The sequence below is a fragment of the Amphichorda felina genome (assembly GCF_050947745.1).
Source record: "Amphichorda felina strain 45539 chromosome Unknown scaffold_7, whole genome shotgun sequence".
NCBI classification, from domain to species: domain Eukaryota; kingdom Fungi; phylum Ascomycota; class Sordariomycetes; order Hypocreales; family Bionectriaceae; genus Amphichorda; species Amphichorda felina.
Window position 1 is genome coordinate 1,961,689 of NW_028145043.1, and position 23,407 is coordinate 1,985,095.

The 23,407-nt window shown below is 52.6% G+C and overlaps 5 protein-coding genes across 5 annotated transcripts; 3 read left to right on the top strand and 2 right to left on the bottom strand.

Annotated features, from left to right (window-relative positions):
• Positions 1-209: 209 nt before the first annotated feature.
• SDS23 (CBS domain-containing protein) lies at positions 210-1,528 on the bottom strand (the record flags this gene model as incomplete). The annotated part of the gene is made up of 3 exons (XM_083196784.1): positions 210-858; positions 946-1,409; positions 1,499-1,528. The coding sequence occupies 3 exons, from the start codon at positions 1,526-1,528 to the stop codon at positions 210-212; spliced, it is 1,143 nt and encodes a 380-aa protein (XP_083047992.1).
• A 2,454-nt stretch (positions 1,529-3,982) lies between these two features.
• Positions 3,983-7,574, top strand: PSE1 (importin PSE1; the record flags this gene model as incomplete). The annotated part of the gene is made up of 6 exons (XM_083196785.1): positions 3,983-4,165; positions 4,234-4,453; positions 4,524-4,699; positions 4,754-5,185; positions 5,239-7,310; positions 7,367-7,574. 6 exons carry the CDS (start codon positions 3,983-3,985, stop codon positions 7,572-7,574), a joined length of 3,291 nt encoding a protein of 1,096 aa, XP_083047993.1.
• A 2,318-nt stretch (positions 7,575-9,892) lies between these two features.
• ACO1O0_007413 (white collar 1) lies at positions 9,893-12,974 on the top strand (the record flags this gene model as incomplete). The annotated part of the gene is made up of 2 exons (XM_083196786.1): positions 9,893-12,586; positions 12,648-12,974. 2 exons carry the CDS (start codon positions 9,893-9,895, stop codon positions 12,972-12,974), a joined length of 3,021 nt encoding a protein of 1,006 aa, XP_083047994.1.
• Positions 12,975-13,957: 983 nt separating this feature from the next.
• KRE5 (UDP-glucose:glycoprotein glucosyltransferase-domain-containing protein) lies at positions 13,958-18,528 on the bottom strand (the record flags this gene model as incomplete). The annotated part of the gene is made up of 4 exons (XM_083196787.1): positions 13,958-17,071; positions 17,125-17,947; positions 17,998-18,345; positions 18,395-18,528. The coding sequence occupies 4 exons, from the start codon at positions 18,526-18,528 to the stop codon at positions 13,958-13,960; spliced, it is 4,419 nt and encodes a 1,472-aa protein (XP_083047995.1).
• A 696-nt stretch (positions 18,529-19,224) lies between these two features.
• Positions 19,225-23,179, top strand: ACO1O0_007415 (coatomer subunit alpha; the record flags this gene model as incomplete). The annotated part of the gene is made up of 6 exons (XM_083196788.1): positions 19,225-19,254; positions 19,308-19,357; positions 19,431-19,750; positions 19,807-21,705; positions 21,760-22,883; positions 22,937-23,179. The coding sequence occupies 6 exons, from the start codon at positions 19,225-19,227 to the stop codon at positions 23,177-23,179; spliced, it is 3,666 nt and encodes a 1,221-aa protein (XP_083047996.1).
• Positions 23,180-23,407: the final 228 nt, after the last annotated feature.

Consider the following 23,407-nt stretch of genomic DNA (forward strand, 5'->3'; position numbering starts at 1 on the left):
GGGGGGAACGAAATATTATATATCACAAGTACCCGTGCATCAAACTCCATCAACTCCATGTTCCCTCCACGTGGCCTTCGCATATGTGGCAGCATGAAACTTGTCATCTCCCCACTGACACTTCTACCGTGTGTGCTTCAAACTCCAACGTTTGCATTCGCTTGTCCTCGTCTTCATATTGCGGAGTGCCTGCTGTCCCCAGCTTTGTTTCATCTCCGTAAATCCACGCTGCCTGCTCTGGCCGAGTCGATACTGGCACGCATCGAGCTGGTCGAGCTCTTACGCCGCCTCGCTCGCTGGGCGCTAGGGTCGGTTGGGTTCAGCCCCGTGGATTTGGCAAAAAGGTTGAGGATGTCCGTGAGAGAAATAACTCCACTCAGCCTACCCGACATTCGCGCACCCATCATGGCGGATGCAGGCACAGCCGGGGCCATCTGCGGCGAAGGCGGCGCACCACCAGTGGGAGCTATGGGAGGGGGACCACCTGGGAAGTTCCCCGATCCTGTTAACGGTGTTGCTGGGCCGCTTGGCGAGGGTGATGCCGATTCCACGACCCACATACGGTGCGACCTTGTGGCAACAAGCTTAGCCACAGTATGGGCAAGCGTGGAGTACGGGTTGACGTAGAAGACTGGGAACGTATCTCTTCCGTTTTCCACACCCCTCTCGTTCAGAATAACCGAGATGAAGTGCATGCATGAGGCACTGAGAAGCGGTGCGCTGGATGTGCTAGTCAGATGACGAACATCTCGACAAGAGATGTTCCCCACAACATTGTGGCCATTGTCGACAACCGCCACACTCGTTAAGCCCTCTTCATTCATCATGGTAAGAGCGTCAGAGAGGGGGGCATCGGAACTATGCATTGACCTTGTCAGAACTTTGTTGTGAAAGAGAGTAGCTGGAAGGGAGCGAGTAACCCTCTGCAGGGAACCTCATACTCACTTGATAGAGATAGTGTCCTTGGTGCCAATGTTGAGGTCCCTCAGTATGAGCGGATAAAGCTGGTCGATCGATGCAAAGTTGACGCCTTCATTCCAAAAGAACTCAACCATGCGCAGTTGACTCATTATCCCGGCAGCCTCTCCAGACTCATTGGTGACCAAGAGTCTGTGGACACCACTGCCAAGAACCTCTATAGCTTGAGAGAGTTTGTTTGTCGAAGGAAGGGCAACCAAGGCTTCTTTCTGACACAGGGGCTGGATCTCGCGCAGTGTTATAGGCTCCCCTTTCTGTGCTTTGCTGACGACTGTGTTAGAAGCTTCAATCTGTTTATCTTCAGGTTTTGCCAGGCCGACAACGACGAGAAGGTAGGCGTTCAGGTCTTTAAAGTCAAACGTGGAGACAGCCGTGGTGGAGGAAGATTCCTCGCGAATGAGGACGACGCTCGGCCTACTCTTGACCAGCAGCTGGGCGCAAGATAATATCAGCGAAGCACTGAAATTCGAGGCGAGTGACTGCCCGCTGCGTCTTGACAGTCTGCGACAGGGGAACTCACCATTGTTGCCTCCTCGATACTGCTGTCCATCTCAACCCACCTTATGTCTGATGGAGAGACAAGCTCCCCGATAGTTATTTCCCGCCATTCGCGGTTGGTAAACTTCGGGTTGTAGTGCCTATTGGCTGGAGGCGGGTTGTTGAGAAGCTCCTGGACAGCGGCCTGGGTCAAGGAGGGGTGGCGTTGTCTTGGAGAAGGAGGTATGTTGCGCAAGTTCTCGGCAAAGCTCTGTCGATGACTAGATCTATTGATACTAGACACTGAGGGCGACCTCTGGGGTGCATTGCTGGCGGACGTGGATGAGCTAAGGCTGACAGCGCTCGTCGACCGAGGATCTCGGGGTGCTTTTCCGTCGGCGGAGCCGCTTGAGGTCGATAGGGAGGACTCCATGGGAAATAGGAGTAGTACTGCGGTCAATAGTAATATATATCCAAATGTGAGTGTCTTGAAGACTCGCAGGACGGCTGGAGGGCTTCTCGTGGCTCCGAGATTGTGTGAGTTTGCCCGCTTGCACGTGGTGGGGGAAGCAGTCCTGATGGGGTGATGCTCAATGTGCTGACGCTAGCGAGTCGCAGATGCCATCAGAGAGTGTGGACAAACTGGGCAGCGAGGCTGAGGAGCGAAGTCAATGCTGGTGGTCAAGCACCGATGAGTGGTTGTGGATAGAGAGGTGTGTTGATTGCAAGAAACCTACATCGAACGGTGGAGGCCTGCCAGTCTGGGGAGCTCGGGAGCCCTTCAAGGTTCAAGCCTCCAGCTACGTCAGGTGCGCGCCAACAACATTTGCCCAGTGCCCCACGACGCGATCAGCGGGGGTCCCTGGTTAATCCTTTGCTCCCTGCGCTCCCCGGCGGCCCCCGTTAAACACTCCTATTGCCTTGTAAACCTGAAAATTTGCCCACCGAAACAGGTTCTTTTTCATTGCACTTACGCCAATGGAAAGGTGATGTTGAGAGGCTGTTGGCGTCAACACGCCGACATTGATATGTAGAGAACAAACGCCGCGTGCGACATGAGTATCGATAAGCACTGGAATACCGTAGCTTGGCACTTATTAGGTACGGAGTACGTACCTTACCTAGTAGGTACCTACGAGTAATACTAAGTGATGGATGATTCAGTTGGTAGCCCCACTACCATTGGGTACCCTAGTATCCGCAGTACTTACCTGCTACTGGTATTATCTACGTATATGGCCAGGTTGCAGCTGGCGATAGTATTTCTACGAGTGTGCTTTTTCATACTAACTAGTACTAGTACTAATAGTAGTACTAGTAAGTAAGGTGGTCCTGCTTGTTTGTCTCTGGCGATACTATCCCTTGTCTCTTCGGCTAGAATTTGCTAGGAGTAATTAACATATCTCGGTACCAAGTATTCATAGCTAGTGTCTACATGCCGACACCGTCGCTAACCTGCTCCTGAAAGGTTATAACCAATCAAACAGCGGGCAACATTCAACTACAGACCGCAAACAGATAAATGGACTTACGGTATTGTTAGATAGGTAGTACGTATCGGCAGTGGTAATTAGAGCGCCTAAATAAATTCATCGACCATACTAGGTATAAAGCGTAATGGATAGGGGATGCTATCCATCATTAGGAGGTAGGCTAGCACGACAAGCTCAGACAACTGGCGTCGAGTTGCTTGCAGGCGTGGATGGGTAGACGCGCTGGTCTGTGGGCAAATGGTACTTATATAATAACTGCAACGACTTTAATACCCGCCCATATTACTCTGTAATGAAGGTACCACTGATAGGACGCGGTGTGCGACATCAGTACACCTATGGAAATAAATTTCACGACTTCTATAGTACCGTACTCGTAGTAGGTACAGTAGCAAATAGCCTCCCTGTAAACATTATTAGTGCTAGGCTCTATTTGCTACATAAAGATTTGGTGTACAGTACGGCGTAATAATTAAGGGACTTCCTCGGCGGCTGGGGACCATGTGTGATGATGGCCCTGGGTGACCTGGCTCCATAACTCCCTACTCCGTATGGACAACTAGAGTCGGGTGGAGGGAGGGGCAAAAATTACTGCCGCTCGAAATTCCCACCAGAGGCTCAAACCCCTCTTCTCGATGCTCACAAACAAATCCTTCACCTGTATTTCTCGGGCCATGGGCTTGTTGACATAAAGAACACCTTGACTACTAGCTGAGCCCCAGCCCCTTCAAAACGTATTACTGCGTAGGTAACGCCATTATTCGTTCTGCAACGCGAAATCACCCAGGCGACCACAAACCTTGGCACAACCTTAGGTTGCGTGTGTCCCTCCCCCTCCCCCACCTCGAAAAAAATAAACCCACCGCGAAGACCGACTCAAGACCCAAGACCTTGTTCTGATCGTACTGTTCGAAATCATCCGCGCTGGACACGCATGACTGCCTCGAAGGCCAACCGAGATTCTTGTGCGACGACGACAGCATAGAGTATCAATTGTCATCGGTCCTGCTCCACGGACAACAACAGCCGCAGCCATGTCGGTCCTCTCGCCAGAGATCCACGCGGAGCTGACCCAGCTTCTGCAAGCTCTGCAGTCCACCGACAATACCATTCGCTCGAAGGCGGAGGAGCATCTACAGAATAACTGGACGAGCACGCGCCCAGAAGTCCTTCTTATGGGACTTGCTGAGCAAGTACAGGGCGCCCAAGATGTTGCGGTATGCATTCATTTAACCTGGCCTTTCCATCTCGGGATTGTGTAACTGATCTATGTCTTCTCATTCAGACGAGAACCTTTGCCGCCGTGATATTCCGCCGTATTGCGACCAAGGCAAGAAAAATAGACTCGGGCGCAACCCTGGACATGTTCATCTCCTTGTCTGCCGACCAGGCACATGCTATCCGCCAGAAGCTGCTTGAGACCCTCGGAACAGAAACTGACCGAAACGTTCGCAACAAAATCAGCCACGCCGTTGCGGAGGTCGCACGACAATACACCGAAAATAGTTAGTTGAGGCCACTGATCGATGGAGAGAGGCTTGGCGACCAGGCTGCTGACATGGGGTTGCTTTACAGATGATCCTTGGCCGGAACTGCTCAGCGCTCTCTTCCAGCTCAGCCAGGCCGCCGAGCCTGAAAAACGAGCATGCGCTTTTCGAGTATTCACGACGACCCCGGCGGTCATCGAGAACCAGCACGAAACTATGGTCCTAGAGGCTTTCCAGAAGGGCTTCACCGATGATGCAGTTCTGGTGAGGACGATATGGCTCCTCTTGCGACAAAAGCATGTCTAACATCTTCGATAGGTTCGCCTCGCAGCTATGGAGGCATTCGCTGCATTTTTCCGGACCCTTGGCAAGAAGGCACAGGCAAGGTACTACGATTTGATCCCGAGTGTTCTCAATATCCTTCCCCCCATCAAGGACTCCCAGGATTCCGACGATCTTAGCAAGGCTCTGGTTGCTCTCATCGACCTTGCCGAGGCTGCCCCGAAGATGTTCAAACCGCTTTTTTCGAACCTCGTGCAGTTCAGCATTTCGGTGATCCAGGACAAGGAACTGGATAATATTTGCAGACAGAACGCCCTAGAACTGATGGCTACTTTTGCGGACTATGCGTCGGCCATGTGCCGCAAGGACCCCTCTTACACGAATGACATGATTACTCAGTGTCTGAGCCTTATGACCGACCTGGGAGAAGATGACGACGATGTTGCCGAGTGGCTGGCCTCCGACGACGTGAGTCCTTCAGGGAATTCTTGGCTTGTTCGTTAAACTGACGTTTGGAGTAGCTTGACCAGGATGAGAGTGATCAGAATCATGTTGCTGGGGAGCAAACTATGGATCGGCTGGCAAACAAACTTGGTGGCCAGACTATCCTTGCGCCAACTTTCAACTGGCTCCCAAGGATGATGACCTCGATGGCCTGGAGAGATCGCCATGCTGCTCTCATGGCTATATCTGCAATCTCGGAAGGCTGCCGTGATCTCATGATCGGCGAGCTTAGCCAAGTATTGGACCTAGTGATTCCAGCTCTTAGTGATGCCCACCCTCGAGTTCGATGGGCTGGTTGCAATGCCCTGGGCCAGATGAGCACCGACTTCGCCCCAAAGATGCAGACTGACTACTATGACCGTGTCCTCAAGGCTATAGTTCCCGTTCTTGGATCCCCGGAAGGCCGCGTTAAATCACACGCTGCGGCTGCACTAGTCAACTTTTGCGAGGAGGCAGAGAAGTCGGTCCTGGAGCCTTATCTGGAGGAACTCTTGACCAACCTCTTCCAACTCCTTCAGAGCGAGCAGAGATACGTCCAAGAGCAGGCTCTTTCCACCATCGCGACGATCGCAGATGCCGCCGAGGCCGCGTTCGCTAAGTACTACGATACACTTATGCCTCTTCTCGTCAACGTACTCCAAAACCAAAGCGAGAAGGAATATAGACTCCTGCGTGCAAAGGCTATGGAGTGTGCTACATTGATTGCTTTGGCTGTTGGCAAGGAGCGTCTCGGCGGGGATGCGATGCTTTTGGTCAATCTTCTTGCCAATATCCAGAGAAACATAACCGACTCAGACGACCCGCAAGCACAGTACCTCATGCACTGCTGGGGACGCATGTGCCGCGTGATGGAAACCGATTTCCTTCCTTTCCTCGACAATGTCATGCCACCATTGCTTGAGCTGGCAACAGCCAAGGCCGACATTCAGTTGCTGGATGATGACGAACAGGTGGAGGCGATGCATAATGAAGAAGGATGGGAGCTCGTCCCACTCAAGGGAAAAATGATTGGAATCCGGACAAGCACAATGGATGACAAGCACATGGCGATTGAGCTCCTGGTTGTGTACGCCCAAGTACTTGAGGGAGCGTTTGCGCCGTACGTTGCCAACATCATGGAGAAGGTTGCTTTGCCCGGTTTGGCATTCTTCTTCCACGACCCAGTGCGGTATATTTCTGCAAAGCTAGTGCCGCAGCTCTTGGGCTCCTACAAGAAGGCCTATGGCGCCCAGTCAAACGAACTTGCGGGGTTGTGGAACGCGTCAGTGGACAAGCTTCTAGAGGTCCTTCCTGCTGAGCCGGCTATCGACACGCTCGCCGAGATGTACCAGTGCTTCTACGAGTCCGTTGAGGTGGTGGGCAAGAACTGTCTTACCGCTGACCGCATGTCTCGATTTATCGACTCGGTCAACTCAGCCATCGAAGACTACAAAGACCGGGTCAATCAGCGAGCCGAGGACAAGGAGGGCGTGGCAGCTGAGGACGCGGAAGACGAGGCAGAGGAGACGCTGATGGCCATTGAAGATGATCAGACACTGCTCTCGGATATGAACAAGGCCTTCCATGCTATCTTCAAGAACCATGGTGCTTCCTTCCTGCCAGCATGGGAGCGTTTGATGCCGACGTACGAGGGATTCCTCAAGTCGCCTGACCCAACCCAGCGGCAATGGGGCCTCTGCATCATGGATGATGTGCTGGAGTACTGCGGACCAGAGAGCATCCGGTATGCGAACTACATCACCCAGCCTCTGATTGACGGATGCCGAGATCCATCTGCAGCCATTAGGCAGGCCGCGGCCTATGGAGTTGGTGTCGCGGCTCACCGGGGCGGAGCGCCCTGGGCTCAGTTCCTAAGCGGGTCTATTCCATTCCTCTTCCAGGTGACGCAGGTGCCGGAGGCGAGGAACGAGGATAACGTGTATGCGACGGAAAATGCTTGTGCGGCAATTGCGAAGATTCTGCACTTCAACGCCGGGAGCGTCGGGGACACTCAGCAATTGATCACTCAGTGGATCGACACACTCCCCGTGATTAACGACGAGGAGGCGGCGCCCTACGCCTACGCATATTTGGCGGAACTCATTGACCAGTAAGTACATCCCTAATCCAAACCCTCTTCTCCGTAGCCTGCTAACATGCGAGCAGACGAAACCCGGCGGTGATGAACCAGGCCAGCAAGGTATTTGTGTTCATCGCCCAAGCGCTCGAGTCCGAGGCGTTGCAAGGCCAGACGGCTAGTCGGGTGGCTGGTGCCACCAAGGCGCTGTTAACGGCGGCCAATGTGGACCCCATGCCGCTCCTCCAACAATTCGCACCCGAGGCGCAACAGACGATAATGGGATATTTCTCGTAGGCGAGGATATCTACATATGGTATAATGAAGGAGCGGATGGGGGTTCGTTCGACTCATAAGCAGGCCACAGCTCGATGAGTTGAGAAGGGGTGGGTGTTATCCCTCTGGTGTTATAGGCACATTGGCGTTGATCCCTAAGACGAGATTGCCAGGTTGGATTGTCCGTACAGGTTGCGATATCTGCTCTATGAGACGGGGGGCAAGAGTGAATTGCAAGGCATGCGTCTGATGGGGGGTTCTATGAGAGAAACTGGCTAGATAGGTAGCCAAAGGAGAAGGGGGGTTGAATCATGATATACCGTAGCGTCTAAATTTGAACACACCCTTTTGTAGTATCTTCTCTCAAGTTGGCAGCCTGCCGCCCATCGATGTGACTAGGAATGCGATTAGGCGAGCGAGGCCGCAAGACCTCTTAGTTTCCGAACAGGTATGTTTGTTTTATTGGCCGAGTTGTTTGGGGGAATGGTCGCCGATCGTTGGAGCAAAAAGGGCCATAATATAAGGGCGTCCAATATACTCCGACTCTGTGGTCCTTACCAGCAGTAGGGATAGTACTTGGTCATGAGCAGCTACTGTTAGTAGGATGGTAAATTGAGGTAGCTATATTCTAGGTCTAAAAGCTAGCTAGACCTCGCTATGTGCTTAAGCATCCCGGGGCTAGCAGACACGGCATCAGATTGTAACTTAGCCTGTACCTCGGATGGCAGACCGGCCCAGGCCCGTCAGGGGCTTTTATTGCGTCATGTCTGGGCTGCTACCTGCCTGCCTACGAATACGTATTACCGGGAACATTGGGAATTACTCTCCACTAGAAGGTGAGTGACGTATGTGTGTTTGAAGCTTCCAGTATCCGTATACCAAGAGGGTAGGATGGGGCCTGCATGGACCCATTTACCCCTCATTCTGCCGGTTTGATTACCATTTCGCCGACCAAGCCTAGGTACGAGTACGTACAGTGATACGTAAGTACCTAAGTAGGTAATCGTACGCCAACCGAGAACATAAAAAAAATTACTATTACCTTGGGCAAATAAGCAAGGACCTGCTATAGTCCATGGTCACAGCAAGCTACTCGAGTACGAAGTACAATAATTAATACTACTAGTACCAAGCAAGTACGGATATTTCCGAGCCATTTATCTTGCTAGAGTTCTAACAGAGGATACGGATACTTGCTACTACGTAGCACGACTCCCTGGTAACGCTAGGATTCCGGGTTTTGTTTGTGACAACTGGGTTTGCAATGGATGCACTAAAAAAAAGGCCGACCTGCTCCTGGGACGTCCGTTCGTATACCTTAGTGGTTACATTTCTGGGTTTACCAACTTGGGAGCTTGGGGAGAACCCGCCCACTGAAGTGTTTTATTACCTATAATACTCCTATGTACTAACTAATGGCTAATGATTAATGGGAAGGGGCGAATACTGCCCAAGTACTCCTAATTTTTTTTTTTTTCACTTTGAGAGGGTAAAGTAGTCTTACCTTGGCAATAGTAGTACATTCGATTATTGCGTGGGGCATAAACAGTTACTACCTAGGTACCTAAAAACCTTGGAAGCGTCCTGTGGAGGCTGTGGCTCGGTCTCCAGCTGTCCAGGTACTGTCAGGAGGCAGGTACCACTCTCAACGGGTACCTGCCAACTACTGACGCAAATACATCCTAGGTCTCCCCACTCCTCCACGCTGGAACGTTTGCCGCAACTCCTCGACCGTTTGTCGTGTTGTCTCCTAACCTGTCATCTTCCAACTCAGCTCTTCCTCGACCTTTTGCACGCACCGTTCCTACTCGACACGTCTGCCATCATTCGCGTGGCATCGAGCAGCCCCTCTCGCATCCCGTATCCCGAATTTCCCGACGACGCGCCTCCCCAGCCTGCCGTGCCGCCGTGCAATTTTGCACTACCGAGGAGGGCGCACCCATATCCCACACTCTCAGCACCCCTCAAAAGCTCGAGTTCCCGCTGCTCGATTCTCGGTGCCGCTTCTCTTGATCGACGCCAGCCCAACATCTCCTTCCCTCGGAACAGCCTTCTCATCGTTACTAACGAATCAACCCCTTTCGACCGTGCTGCTCTATATTTTTTTTTTGGCGGGGTTTCCCTCTCGCCAGTTCTTATCATCCCCCGTCGACCCACTCCATCCATCGTATGCCTCGATTTTACCGCAGCTCCCGTTGTCGAGCTCTATGATCTGCTAGCCTTGCTCTAGACGACGCTTGGCATAGGCCTATTCCTCTCTCGCAACTTGAGAACACGAGCACCAGATTCCCTGCTCACGTTCAACGCCCCGGCCGGCCGCGGGGCCAAATGCTGCGGCCATGGATGGCTTCTACACCCACAACCACCTTCAACGCCAGCTTTCCCAGCAGCAACAGCAACAGCAACGGCAACAACAGCAGCAGCACCACCATCACCAACACCAGCAGCAGCAGCAGCAGCATTCCCAAATTCCCGGCCAAGCACCAAATTCTGGATCGATGGCTGGGGACTCTCTGGATGACATTATTAGCGACAACCACGACAGTCTTTACAGGAGGAGGAGCATGCCTCAAAATTACGGAAACGATGTGTCACAAAACGGTGGCCCGCGTCGCATGTCGTCCGCCGGCTCTGGAGAGATCATGACTTTTGGAGGTGGGAACGGCGACCTCAGGGGGTACCAGTTCAGCCAACCAATGTCCGCTGGCTTCCAAACTGTCAATACGACAAACCTCAACATGTCCGACCAGATGGCAAACTACATGACGGACCCTTCTGACTACACCACTCTGCCACCCGATCTGATGGGCAGCATGATTCCCTCCACCTTCGCCAATATGAACATGGATCCGATGGCAACCGAGTCACAGCCTCTGGGCATGTTCACCACGTCTGACGGAACTTCAATGGCCGGCCAATATGCACCTAGTCAGATGGGCCATGTGGGCAACGGCTTTTCCATGGGCATGGGGTCAAATGGCGGACCTCTTGACGCGACTGCGAGTAAGGCTCCTGGCCCCCTCGGCGCCGTTGACGATGCGGAGGACGATATGATGCATGTCACCCCCCAGTTTGATTCTATGGAGCCCTCACACGGCCAGCCGTCTGGCAACGTCGGTCTCGACTCCAATATGGGGGGATACGGCCAGGCTATGCCACCCCCACTGACGCAACGTCACTCGTCCACGTCGGTCGGCATGCCTCACCCTGGCTCTGGCTCAGACCCGGCAACCCCAGCAACTGGCCCGGCCCCGCCTCCTCAAGAATCTAAGGAGAAGAAAACGATTTACTCTAAGAGCGGCTTTGATATGCTCAAGGCACTCTGGTTGGTGGCCACTCGGAAAAACCCCAAGATACATCTCGGAGCTGTTGACATGTCATGCGCCTTTGTGGTCTGCGATGTCACCATGAATGACTGTCCCATCATTTACGTCTCCGATAATTTCCAGAACCTCACCGGCTATAGTAGGCATGAGATTGTTGGGCAGAATTGCCGCTTCCTGCAGGCTCCCGATGGGAAGGTCGAGGCAGGGTCTAAAAGAGAGTTTGTGGATGACAGCGCTGTGTACAACCTCAAAAAGATGATCCAAGAAGGCAGAGAGGTGCAGCAGAGCCTTATCAATTATCGAAAGGGCGGCAAGCCGTTCCTCAATCTCCTCACCATGATTCCCATCCCATGGGACACAGACGAGATCCGCTACTTCATCGGCTTTCAGATTGACCTTGTTGAATGCCCCGATGCCATCGCCTCTGACCAGCAGGTCAACTACAAGCACAGCGACATTGGACAGTACATCTGGACGCCGCCCGCTTCAGCCCACTGGGAGCCCGACAATGGTCAGACGCTTGGTGTGGACGATGTCTCGAATCTCTTGCAGCAGTACAGCCCCAAGGGCCTGGTTTCCGACTGGCACAAACAGCCCTGGGACAAGATGCTGCTGGAAAATACGGACGACGTTATCCATGTCCTGTCTCTCAAGGGGCTTTTCTTGTACCTGTCTCCATCATGCAAAAAGGTCCTCGAATACGACACGGCCGACCTCGTGGGCAACTCCTTGTCCACTGTATGCCACCCGTCCGACATCGTACCTGTAACGAGGGAGCTGAAAGACACGTCGGCTGGAAACCCGGTCAATATCGTATTCAGGATAAGGCGGAAGAACAGCGGCTACACGTGGTTCGAGAGCCATGGATCGCTCTTTGTAGAACAAGGAAAAGGCCGAAAATGCATCATTCTCGTGGGACGCAAACGGCCCGTTATTGCGCTAAGCAGATGGAGCTTGGAGTCAAATGGTGGAATTGGGGATAGCGAGCTGTGGACGAAGCTATCGACATCGGGCATGTTCCTCTTTGTTTCCTCCAACATCCGGTCTTTGCTAGACTTGCAACCAGAATCACTGGTCGGCACGAGCATCCAAGAACTTATGCGCAAGGAATCTCGTCCAGAATTCGGGCGCGCCATCGAAAAAGCTCGAAGGGGCAGAATCGTCACCTGCAAGCATGAAGTTCAAAACCGCCGGGGTCAGGTTCTCCAGGCGCAGACAGTCTTGTATCCAGGGGACGCGGTCGAGGGTCAGAAACCGTCCTTCTTGCTGGCGCAGACAAAGCTGCTGAAGGCTTCTTCACGAAGCATTGCGCCGGCGGGAAGTGCCAAGTCCGGCTCTGTAGCGGCAAAGTCAGATACCCAGATATCAGCCGCTGGCAAGGTTTCACAGCCAGGGGCCGGAACACTTGGCCTAGTGACCCAGGATGCTGCTCTGGCGTCAGATGACAATATGTTTGATGAATTGCGCACCACCAAGTGTTCCAGCTGGCAGTTTGAACTCCGGCAGATGGAGAAGATTAATCGTATCTTGGCCGAGGAGCTGGGGAGCCTGCTGTCGAATAAGAAGAAGAGGAAGCGGAGAAAGGGAGTGGGCAACATCGTTAGGGACTGTGCCAACTGCCACACGAGGAACACCCCAGAGTGGCGACGGGGTCCCAGCGGGCAGAGAGACCTCTGCAACAGCTGTGGCTTGCGTTGGGCCAAGCAGGTACGTATAGCATTGAACGACCAACTCTTTGTTGAGTTTCAGGTAGCTAACTAAAGAGCAGACTGGCCGTGTCTCCCCACGCAACTCATCCCGTGGCAACACTGGGGACTCGCAAAGCAAGAAGTCGGCCTCCCCGGTGCACTCTTCCCCATTGCACAAAGAAATGTCTGCCGAAACACCGAATCCGCATGCCGCGAATGGCGACGGAGGCATCAATCCAGCGCGACTTACCAACCAGAATACATCCTCATCTGCTGCTGGTGCCACGACTTTAACCATGAGCTCTGCGACCATGCCACCTCCCAGCCACTCTTACATGGCAGGGGGTAACTCGGGATCAGTCATGACTTCCATTCGGGAAGAGCGTGAGACAAGCCAAACGCGCTGATCTGCGCCAGAACCCCCCCCCCCCCCCTTTTCTTTTTCCTTTTATCCAATCCCTTGTATTTCGCTTTTTTTTTAGGTCAATTCTGTTCTAGCCGAGGGAGCTGGGGACGGAACGATGACTGTGGAAACATGATACCCACCATTTCAATATTGTCATATTTTTTTAATGTTTCCATCATGTGAAGAACAGCATTTGCCAGTTCTCTATCTGTGGAACCCAGCATACGACCATGGGCTCTGCTGACGATACTTACTCCACCTGCCCTGCCTTTCTTCTTTTTGCCGCCGCCCGTTTTGCAACATTGGGCGTTGGTTGGGTTGGGATCTCTTGAGAAATGGATTGGGATTAGACGGCCGTTATACCACATATACGAGGCGAACTGGTTTGTGCAAGCGTTGGAATTCCTACCTTTAATCTCAATAAAAAAATAAAAAAATAAAAAAAAAAGTCCGATTCTCTCAGGATTCTGTTGCTACCCTTTCAACGTGTCTCGATTGAACTCGGGTGAGACATGGCGCGTGGCTGACGCCTCGGAAGGACTCCTGAATTAGCCTATGGGAAAGGGTACCATCTGGTATGTTCACTGACGTGGTTTGATAGCCGGTCTAGGGAAAGACATCGCGGTTGGGGTTATATGGACTAGAATAACATTCTTCTTACGTAGTTTGAGGGCATCTCGGTTTGGCGCACAATGTCGTCGGCGGGAAACGCACTCGGTCCCTGAAACACAAATTGAATACACAACATGTCTCTCCGAATGTCTTTGCGTGTCGGGCAATTTGTAGATGGAATGATTGGCGGATCCGAAGACTTCCAAGCATCCGTACTACAGCTTAACAACTATTGGAATGGTGCCTTGTGTGTTGAGCCCACACAAACTCTGCAATATCGATCAGACTGAAGTGTATTAGCTCACGCCTGCATAACATGATATGACTATCTATCTAGATATGTACTGAAATGACAGAACTGGATATAAACCTCTAGAGCTCATCTTTTGTGTGTACGGGATCCTCAAACCGCCGGCTCTTTGTGTTGACGCTCTCTCTCCCACCCTCCTTTAACTCAGTGCGTGCCTCAGCGCCCCGCCTCCTCCTGTCAAGCGCGGAAATTTCATCGTCGTAGACTGTCCACTCTGGAACCTGGCGTCTGGCCCTGTCGAGCTTGGGCTCCTTTGTCTCCGGGTTATTGCAGAGATCAATTGTTCGCGCTGACGCTAGGTCTTCGTCGCTGCACCATGTCTCGCACCAGAGCCACTCCTGGGGCAGGCTGTGGATAGGAATCTGGAACTGCATGTTGTTCGGCAGATCTTGGTCTAGGTTGGAAAGACTGTTCGGGTCGGCAGAGAGCCCATGGTACTGCTGTCTTAGCCGGTCACCGGCCGCAAGTTCTCGGAACCGACGGAGATCGACTACGTAGAGAGCCGAAATGTGGTAGGGAAGGCCGCGGAGATAGTTAGCCCAGTATCCTTGCTTCCAGAATCGAAAGCCCTCCATCTCAGTGCGAGAGTCGCACATGGGGGTGAAGCCGTAGGGCGCGCCCTTCAGATCGAGGTTGACGAGATCAATCATGTCGGTGCGGACAATCTGGTCTGCGTCCACAAAGATGACCTTGTCGAGCGAAAGGGGGAAAAGGACGTCGAGGAACAAAATTTTGTACCCCCAAATTTCACGCTGTTTCTCCTTCTGTTGTCGTAGCCAATGCGGCCATTTGTATGTGACCATCTCATACTCGAAGCCGTACTCTTTCGCCATGTAGGGGATGAAGTCCTTGAAAGACGGAGAAAGGAATTGTTCGATGAACCAAAACTTGACTGTATGCTTAGTATTTCGCATGACTGACACAATCATGATGTTGAGCATGCGCTCGTACAAATGGCCGCTGGCGACTGAGAAGATGTTGATTTCGGCATGCTGTTTTGCAGAGGCCAGATCCTTCTTAGAGCCCCCAAACAGACTCTCAGCAAACTTCAAGCCCTTGGAAACAATATTGTCTCCAGAACTGTCGTCTTCCTCGAGGACGTCAGCCTCCTCCATTCCCGGCTTTCGCTTTAGTCGCGGATACAAGGTGGTGCCCTGGAAGTCCATGACGGCCACCTCTGTGCCCTCGTCACCAGGTATTGGCTCCCAGCCCTGGGCACCAACACTCTCAATGCTGTAAATATCGGCACTTCTGCCCTCTTTGAGCCTTATGTTGTAAAATCCTGGATTAGCCTTGAATTGGAAATATCCAAGGTTGGCCATGACAATGGTGTCTGTCACGAGAGGGTTCGAGCCGGTAGCTAGCGCCAGCTGCGCGCCTCTTGGGGGGTTTCCCCTGCCCTCTCGAGAGTGACCCTCGATCAAAATGTGCTCCAGCTCATAGAGAGCTTCAACATCACTCTTGATTGTGCTCAACTTGATGTTGTCGAGATCATGAATTGACACCTCTGGAGCGACCAACCATGCTGGTGGCACGTTCATACCGGCTGTCAGCAAGGCCTCTGAGGGCAGTCCTTTGAAGGTAGCATTCAAAGCCTTGAGCTTCCCGGTCTCATCAAACGACGGTTTCGACTCCAAAACATAGCGGAAAAAACGCTTCACAGGCAGCTCCTCAATCCTCTCCTTTGGATTGAGGAAAAGCTTCAAGTACACCCCATCCAGCTCTGAGAGAACTTTCAAAATCGGTGCCCATCTTTGTCCCTGTTCGCTGAGAGGGTTCAGAAGACCTGCGATGTGGACTTTTGCGGTATTTGGATCCCCAGACTCGATAGCTGTGTATCTTGACTCCCATTCGTCATAGAGATTCGTTCGAACTGCAGGTGCTGACTCAAAAATGCCCTCAGGGAGATCTGAAATGGTAGACAAGGCAGTAAGGGAGGTGACTTTAGCCGCTGATATGGGGTCGGTCAGCTTCCCACCGAGACCGAGGTCGTCCACCGCCGCGTAGACGGGTAGAATGCGGTTGGCTTGTTCAAATTCCAAAAGCTGTTGGAAGTCGTCTTTCAGAAACGAGTCCTCTAGGGAGATTGGTCCAATGACTCGGCCGTTCAAAAGCAGTATCTGTGTTCCTGGCTGAAGCTTCGATGCGGATAGGAACCTACTGAGGGCGGCGTTGAAACCATCATCGTCCTCTGAGTCACTCCACGCTTCTAGTATCTCATTGATACCGGCGGCTGTTTTCACATCGCCTAGTCGTCTCTGCGTGGCGCGTAGAGCTCCATTGACCTTGAACGCGGATTCACCAGATTCGGGGCTATGGACGATATCTAGACGGATGCCTGGGTTATCTCGCTGGAATTCCAAAGCTTCCAGCAGGAGCTGTTGGCCAGCAGTTGAGGAGATGTCTGCAATAACAGAGAGCACAGCCCAGTTTTCTTTAGTCGACTCGGCATAGCTTTCGATGACCGGGACTTTGTCGAACAGATCGTCGTGGTCACTGTAAATCTTGCTAACATCTAGAATGCGCAGTGATCCGTTGTCTTCTGGCAAGATGTATGCATTGCGTCTTAGGGCTGCTTTCGCCAGGAAGAAGCCAGGAGCCCATGTGTCCTCATCAACAATTCCTTTCATAAATGCCATTTGAAGAGTTTGAAGGTCCTCGGAAAGCTTCATGCTGACCAATTGCATCCAGGTCTTCTCCCTCGGAATCGCAATTCCGTCTGCGAAAACGAGGCGGATTCCTGTATCTGCACTGAGCCTGTTGGACCACTTTCGTGCTAATTCAACTTGCTGAGAATAACTCTCTGCCTCCATGACTTCATTGAAAGTCTTTGCTGGAGCGTCAGCTTGAAGGTTGAAGTGTTTAACCGTGTCAGCAAGAAGCCCCTCGATAGCCTCCATTTTCATGTGTTCCTTGACAGATCCAAGGTAAGCGGCTAATGCCTCAACGCCGTAATTCTCTATCAGATGGTATGATACCCTAGCTTGGGTGGAAGCGTCGGATGTAGATGCCAATGGGACAAGTCCAAAACGAAGTGGAATTCCACGCATCATCAAGTTCAATATCTGAGCGACAACATTTAAGTCTTCAGAATCGGTAAGGTCAACGGGAAGAATGAGTGTAAATATGTTCTGAGAAATTGGGGGAAGCTGGCCAGGATACGTGCGTTGCAACAGCTGAAAGATGTTAGAGTGCGATGGAAGTGGCTAGGCAAGTAGGCTTTACTCACAGACTTCAGGGAGTTTGGATAGCTCGCGTAACGTTCGTCCTTTTCAAGATCGTTGAGCCAAATGATCGCACGTCCCTCTTCTGTTCGATCTGTCCAGTCGAATCGGGGACTCCCATGGCCCGTCTTGGAAGCTGAGACTTCTTCATGACCAAGCAGTGAAACCGCCTGCTTCCCGTTGAATCCCAGGTCGAGGACTCCACTCAGGAAATTACGCTCCCGCCGGACCATGTCGACCAGGGTGAAAGGCTCTACCTGGCGTTCAATAAGTTGGACGCCATTCATCCACAGATAGTTGATCCCCGGGGGAGCCATCTGTTGTCGGTTCTGCTTATGTTCTGACAGAAAGTCTTCCGAGATTTCATGAGCGGCGATAGAGGTAGAAAACTTGGGTAGGTCTTGTGTAAGTTTGACGAGAGTCTCGAGAGGCTCATCACTATGCATGATGAAAGATGCCGCCTTTAGCCCAAGTCCCGCCAATTCGGATGTGGACAGTGGTGTTAAGTCGGCAACTTCCTCCTCTTCATCGAGGACTACCGTAGTGAGAGGTTGTTGAGATGCATGTGCGACTGCCTCGCGATCGTCAATGACGATGTAATCCGTCCTCTTGAGCGCCAGCTCAACCCCATAACCACTGACCGGCAATATGCTCGCTGCAGTTGCCTCATTTCGGCGGTACCGGACCCTATACCTCAGTCCACCCTTGCGAGCTTCCCGGGAGAGAGCTTGATGTAACGCACCAAAAGAGTCTGACGTTGGGTCAGCGTAGAGAACTGCATCCCTGCCAGCACCCGATGTTCGGTCGAATGGCAAGTCACCCACGTCCCTGAAAGAGGTGTTAGCTCAGGGGCTTGTAGTGTTACTAGGTAAACCCACAGCAAAAGTGATGAATCCTTGATGGGGTCGGTTAGCGAGGGGTTACAGTATTGGTTCCCTTCTAATAGAACCCAATTCTGGCAACCTCCCGTGTCCTCGACCGAGGATTCCACAGAAGTTTCATAGTACTGGTAATGCGCCTCAATCCGCGGAGCAGCTGTCCGAAGAGACAAGGCCAATTTGAAAGTCGAGAGGGCCTCGGGGCTTGTGATGTGGCCGTCGTCGTGTAAGACGTTTAGGAAGGACGTGTATAGGTCTGCTTCGGTGGAGAGCGATGCAAAGTATCCGCTGGCAATTCGATCCAGTAGCGGGAAATAGGAGCTTGAGTTCTCGGCTGCCGCCGTTTCACTGCTTTGGTGAGCGCAGGGCCTTTTTTATTTCCAAGGGGAAAACTTACAGAAGCTCGAGAACATATGGCCCTGCAGGGAAGGCAGCCTTCATGCCTATGTTTACAGCAGGAGTGGCTGAAGTTCCCAGTGCTGTCATTAGGAACCCGGCGAGGCCCCATGGCAGCTGCAAAAGACGTATCATGGCGGTGGTAGGGTCAATCGAGACGTGAGGGTCTGGCACGATGGCCTCGGCGGGTTTGTGGTGGGGAGGCGGACCGTCCCATGCGGCTCTCTGAATGTGCAATGGGAAGCTAACCAACGGGCAGGAGATTTAATTTTTGGTACTATGTGTTGGCCGTAAGAATTGGATATCGACGCCGTGAATATTTCGGCCGTGGAATGGGATCAACACGCCTCAATGGGTGTGTCGAGAGTACGTATTGGCCCAAGGGCGAACCAAGCTTCTGGACACCTATCGCGAAGCTCCAAGGTGCCCCAGCTAAGGTAAGGCGAGTATGGAGTAGTATTATGGACGATAACAGGGAGAACCGTTGCGCCCAGCACAGGCACACACGGCATTCGTACCTGGTACTAGTGGGGGCGCCACAGCCAGGGAAGGCGGTGAGGCTGCGCAGCTCGGGTGAACAATGATGCGGTCCCTCCCCCTGCCCACAATTGAGCATGGAGGTCAGGACACGATGCGCAACAGGAGTCGGCCAGCCCACCCCATGAATCTCCACCACGCCAACTCTCGCTCGGGACTGCCTTGCTGGCAAGCTTACAACAACAATTAAAGACAAGGTGGATTGGCCCGTTTCGCGAGGTGATCCTCAGTTTTCCCTCTTGCGTTGCGCCCTCCCCTTGATGCAAGAAGCTGCGGCTTCACCTCCCCGCCAAAATGCAGTCCTCCCCTGGCATGCTGACCAAGGTAACTTCGAGCTTGGCCTAGAGCTATATACCCGGCAGCTGACGTCTGGATAGTTTGAGTCCAAGTCATCGAGAGCGAAAGGCATTGCTTTTCACCCCAAAAGGTGCGCTGAGCCTCCCTGCCTGTCCCATCCCAGCTCTACGCATGTCGCATGCTGACTCCCCTGTTCGCTTCAGACCATGGATCCTCGTCTCCCTCCACTCGTCGACTATTCAACTGTGGGACTACCGAATGGGCACGCTTATCGACAGATTCGAGGAACATGATGGCCCAGTCCGCGGTATCGACTTCCACAAGACCCAGCCGCTCTTCGTTTCCGGCGGCGACGACTACAAGATCAAGGTCTGGTCGTACCAGACTCGACGGTGCTTGTTCACTTTGAATGGCCATCTGGACTATATCCGAACCGTCTTTTTCCATCATGAGCTCCCTTGGATTATTTCGGCTTCTGACGATCAGACGATCCGCATATGGAACTGGCAGAATCGCTCTCTGAGTGAGTCTATCCTAAATCAGCTCTCCCGAGGTCCTGTTCTAACTTGATTATCAAAGTCTGCACAATGACTGGCCACAATCACTATGCCATGTGTGCCCAGTTCCACCCCAAAGAAGATCTCGTCGTCTCCGCGTCCCTCGATCAGTCTGTCCGCGTTTGGGACATCTCCGGCCTTCGAAAGAAACACTCCGCCCCCACGTCAATGAGCTTTGAGGACCAAATGGCTCGAGCCAATCAAAATCAGACTGACATGTTTGGAAACACGGATGCTGTCGTCAAGTTTGTCCTCGAGGGCCACGATCGCGGAGTCAATTGGGTGGCCTTCCACCCAACAATGCCCCTCATTGTTTCAGCTGGTGACGATCGCCTTGTGAAGCTCTGGAGGATGAGCGAGACGAAGGCTTGGGAGGTCGATACTTGCCGAGGTCACTTCCAGAATGTGGAGGGGTGCCTTTTCCACCCCCACCAGGACCTGATCATTTCCGCTGGCGAAGATAAGACGATCCGGGTTTGGGATTTGAACAAGCGAACGGCCGTGCAGTCCTTCAAACGGGAGAGCGACCGTTTCTGGGTGATAGCTGCGCACCCCGAGATCAACCTGTTTGCGGCAGGCCATGACAATGGTGTGATGGTTTTCAAGTTGGAGCGTGAGCGACCCGCTTCTGCTGTTCACCAGAACCAGCTCTTCTATATCACAAAGGAGAAGACGGTCAAGTCCTACGACTTCCAGAAGAACGTTGAGAGCCCCAATTTGCTTTCGCTGAAGAAGCTGGGCAGCCCGTGGCTCGCACCAAGGACTCTGTCTTACAACCCTGCTGAGAAGTCTGTCTTGGTCACTTCGCCCGCTGACGGTGGCATCTATGAGCTGGTGAACCTGCCAAAGGATGGTTCCGGTGCCATTGAGCCCACTGAATCTAAGCGAGGATCCGGGAATTCGGCGATTTTCGTGGCGAGGAACCGATTCGCCGTCCTGAACAAGAGCAGCCAGGTCATCGACATCAAGGACCTGTCGAACAACATCACCCGCTCTTTCAAGCCTCCGGCTGGCACCTCGGATATCTACTTTGGTGGTACCGGTAACTTGCTCATCATCACGCCAACCGCCGTCCACCTCTACGATATCCAGCAGAAGAAGAGCACAGCCGAGCTCTCGGTGAACGGTGTCAAATATGTTATTTGGTCCAATGATGGGCTCTATGCAGCCCTACTCAGCAAGCACAATGTGACTATTGTGACGAAGACGCTTGAGCAGGTTAGCAGCCTTCACGAGACAATTCGCATCAAGAGTGCTACCTGGGACGACGCCGGAGTTCTCCTGTACTCGACTCTGAACCACGTCAAATACACCCTTCTTAACGGTGATAATGGCATTGTTCGCACTCTTGACCAGACTATTTATCTTGTGCGTGTCAAGGGCCGCAACGTCTACTGCCTTGACAGATCCGCCAAGCCTAGAATTCTGCAGATTGACCCAACTGAATATCGCTTCAAACTCGCGCTGGTCAAGCGAAACTACGAGGAAATGCTTCACATTATTCAGAACTCAAGCCTCGTCGGCCAGTCGATCATCTCATACCTCCAGAAGAAGGGCTATCCCGAGATTGCTCTCCAGTTTGTCCAGGATCCGACCACTCGCTTCGACCTCGCTATCGAATGCGGCAACCTAGAAGTCGCTGTGGAGATGGCGAAGCAGTTGGACCGACCTAATTTCTGGAATAGGCTGGGAACGGAAGCTCTCGCTCATGGCAACCATCAAATCGTCGAAATGAGCTACCAGAAGCTCAAGCAATTCGACAAGCTGTCCTTCCTATACCTGGCCACTGGAGACCACTCGAAACTGGCGAGAATGGCCAAGATCGCCGAGCATCGTGGCGACTACACCTCGCGATTCCAGAATGCCATTTACCTAGGAGAGGTTGAAGATCGGATCCAGATGTTCAAGGAGATTGACCTATGTGAGTAATGACGTCCTAGGACTTTTAGGTTCCAGATGCTGACCTTAAAAAAAGACCCCTTAGCCTATATGACGGCGAAGTCTCATGGTCTAGACGAGGAGTGTCAGGCTATACTCGAGGCAACTGGCCTGACTGAGGACCAGATCACAATGCCCAAGCTTGGTGAGCCGCTAAAGCCGAGCAGACCGATTGTGCCCACATATAAGGCAAACTGGCCCACCAAAGCTAGCTCCCAGTCATTCTTCGAGAAGGCTCTCCTTGGCCAGGTCGAAGGATTGTCTTTGGAAGACGCACCAGCAGCTACTAACGGCGCGGGACTTGACGATGGAATGGTCGATGAGCCCGGGTCCAAGCGTAACGGTACCCTCATTGACGATGACGACGAGGATGCCGCCGGCTGGGACTTGGGCGATGACGTCGTTCCTGAAGTCGAAAGCGATTTTGTCAACGTGGAGAGTGCTGAAGCTGGGGGTGCTGGCAGCAGTGAAGCGGACTTGTGGGCCCGCAATTCACCTCTCGCAGTGGACCATATCGCTGGCGGTTCCTTCGAATCTGCCATGCAGCTACTGAACCGTCAGGTCGGCGCTGTCAACTTCGCTCCTCTCAAGCCCCGTTTCCTTGAGGTCTATCAGGCCTCCAAGACTTTCCTTCCAGCATCGGTGGGCCTACCGCCATTGATCAACTACGTTCGTCGTACTCTAGACGAGACAGATCCTCGTCAAGTACTCCCCATCGTACCGCGCGATTTGGAGCAGCTGGCGGCAAACGATTTGCAGAAAGGTTACGATTCCATGAAGGCCAACAAACTGGAAGACGGACTTAAACTCTTCAAGGGCATTCTTCACGCCATTCTCATCAATGCTGTATCCAGCGAGGACGAAGTATCCGAAGCAAAGAAGCTCATCACTTCGGCTAGCGAGTACGCTGTGGCTATGGACATTGAACTAGCCAGGCGGAAGCTGGGTACACAAGAGACTCTGTCTAAGGATGAGGCGGCACTGAAGAGAAGCCTCGAGCTGTCGGCCTACTTCACTATCCCCAAGATTGAGGTTCCCCACCGGCAACTGGCTCTTCTCAGCGCCATGCAATTGGCTATCAAGAACAAGAACTACAACTCGGCCTTGAGCTTCGCAAACCGTATCATCGCCAACGGGGGAGCTAGCAAGATTGTGGAGAACGTAAGTGCACCACGAGTGGAAGTCTTGACATGTGGAAACTAACATCTCGACAGGCTAAGAAAACCAAGGCTCAGTGCGAGCGTAATCCCAACGATGCGGTAGAGATCGAGTTTGACCAGTTCGCCGAGTTTGATATCTGCGCTGCTAGCCACACGCCCATCTATAGTGGCACTCCGTTCGAGGCGTGTGCGTTTGACGGATCCAAGTACCACTCCAAGTACAAGGGAACGGTTTGCAAGGTCTGCGAGGTGTGTGAGATTGGCAAGCATGGTAGCGGCCTGAAGCTTTTTGCCTAGAGTTATAATGATGACGACCCGGGGAGTTGAATCATGGCTAGAAGGTGATTGATCGGTGGGATGCTCGGAAAAGTGCCGTTTGTCACAATGAACGGGGGTTTGACGTGGCATATGTTCATCTTAGTTTTTGAAAGGAAATAAAAACCAGTTCACATCGAAGGAAAGGAAACTTGGAGACTTGTCTGAGAAGATGCAGGGACTTTGGCGTGGCTGGAATTAACTATGTGA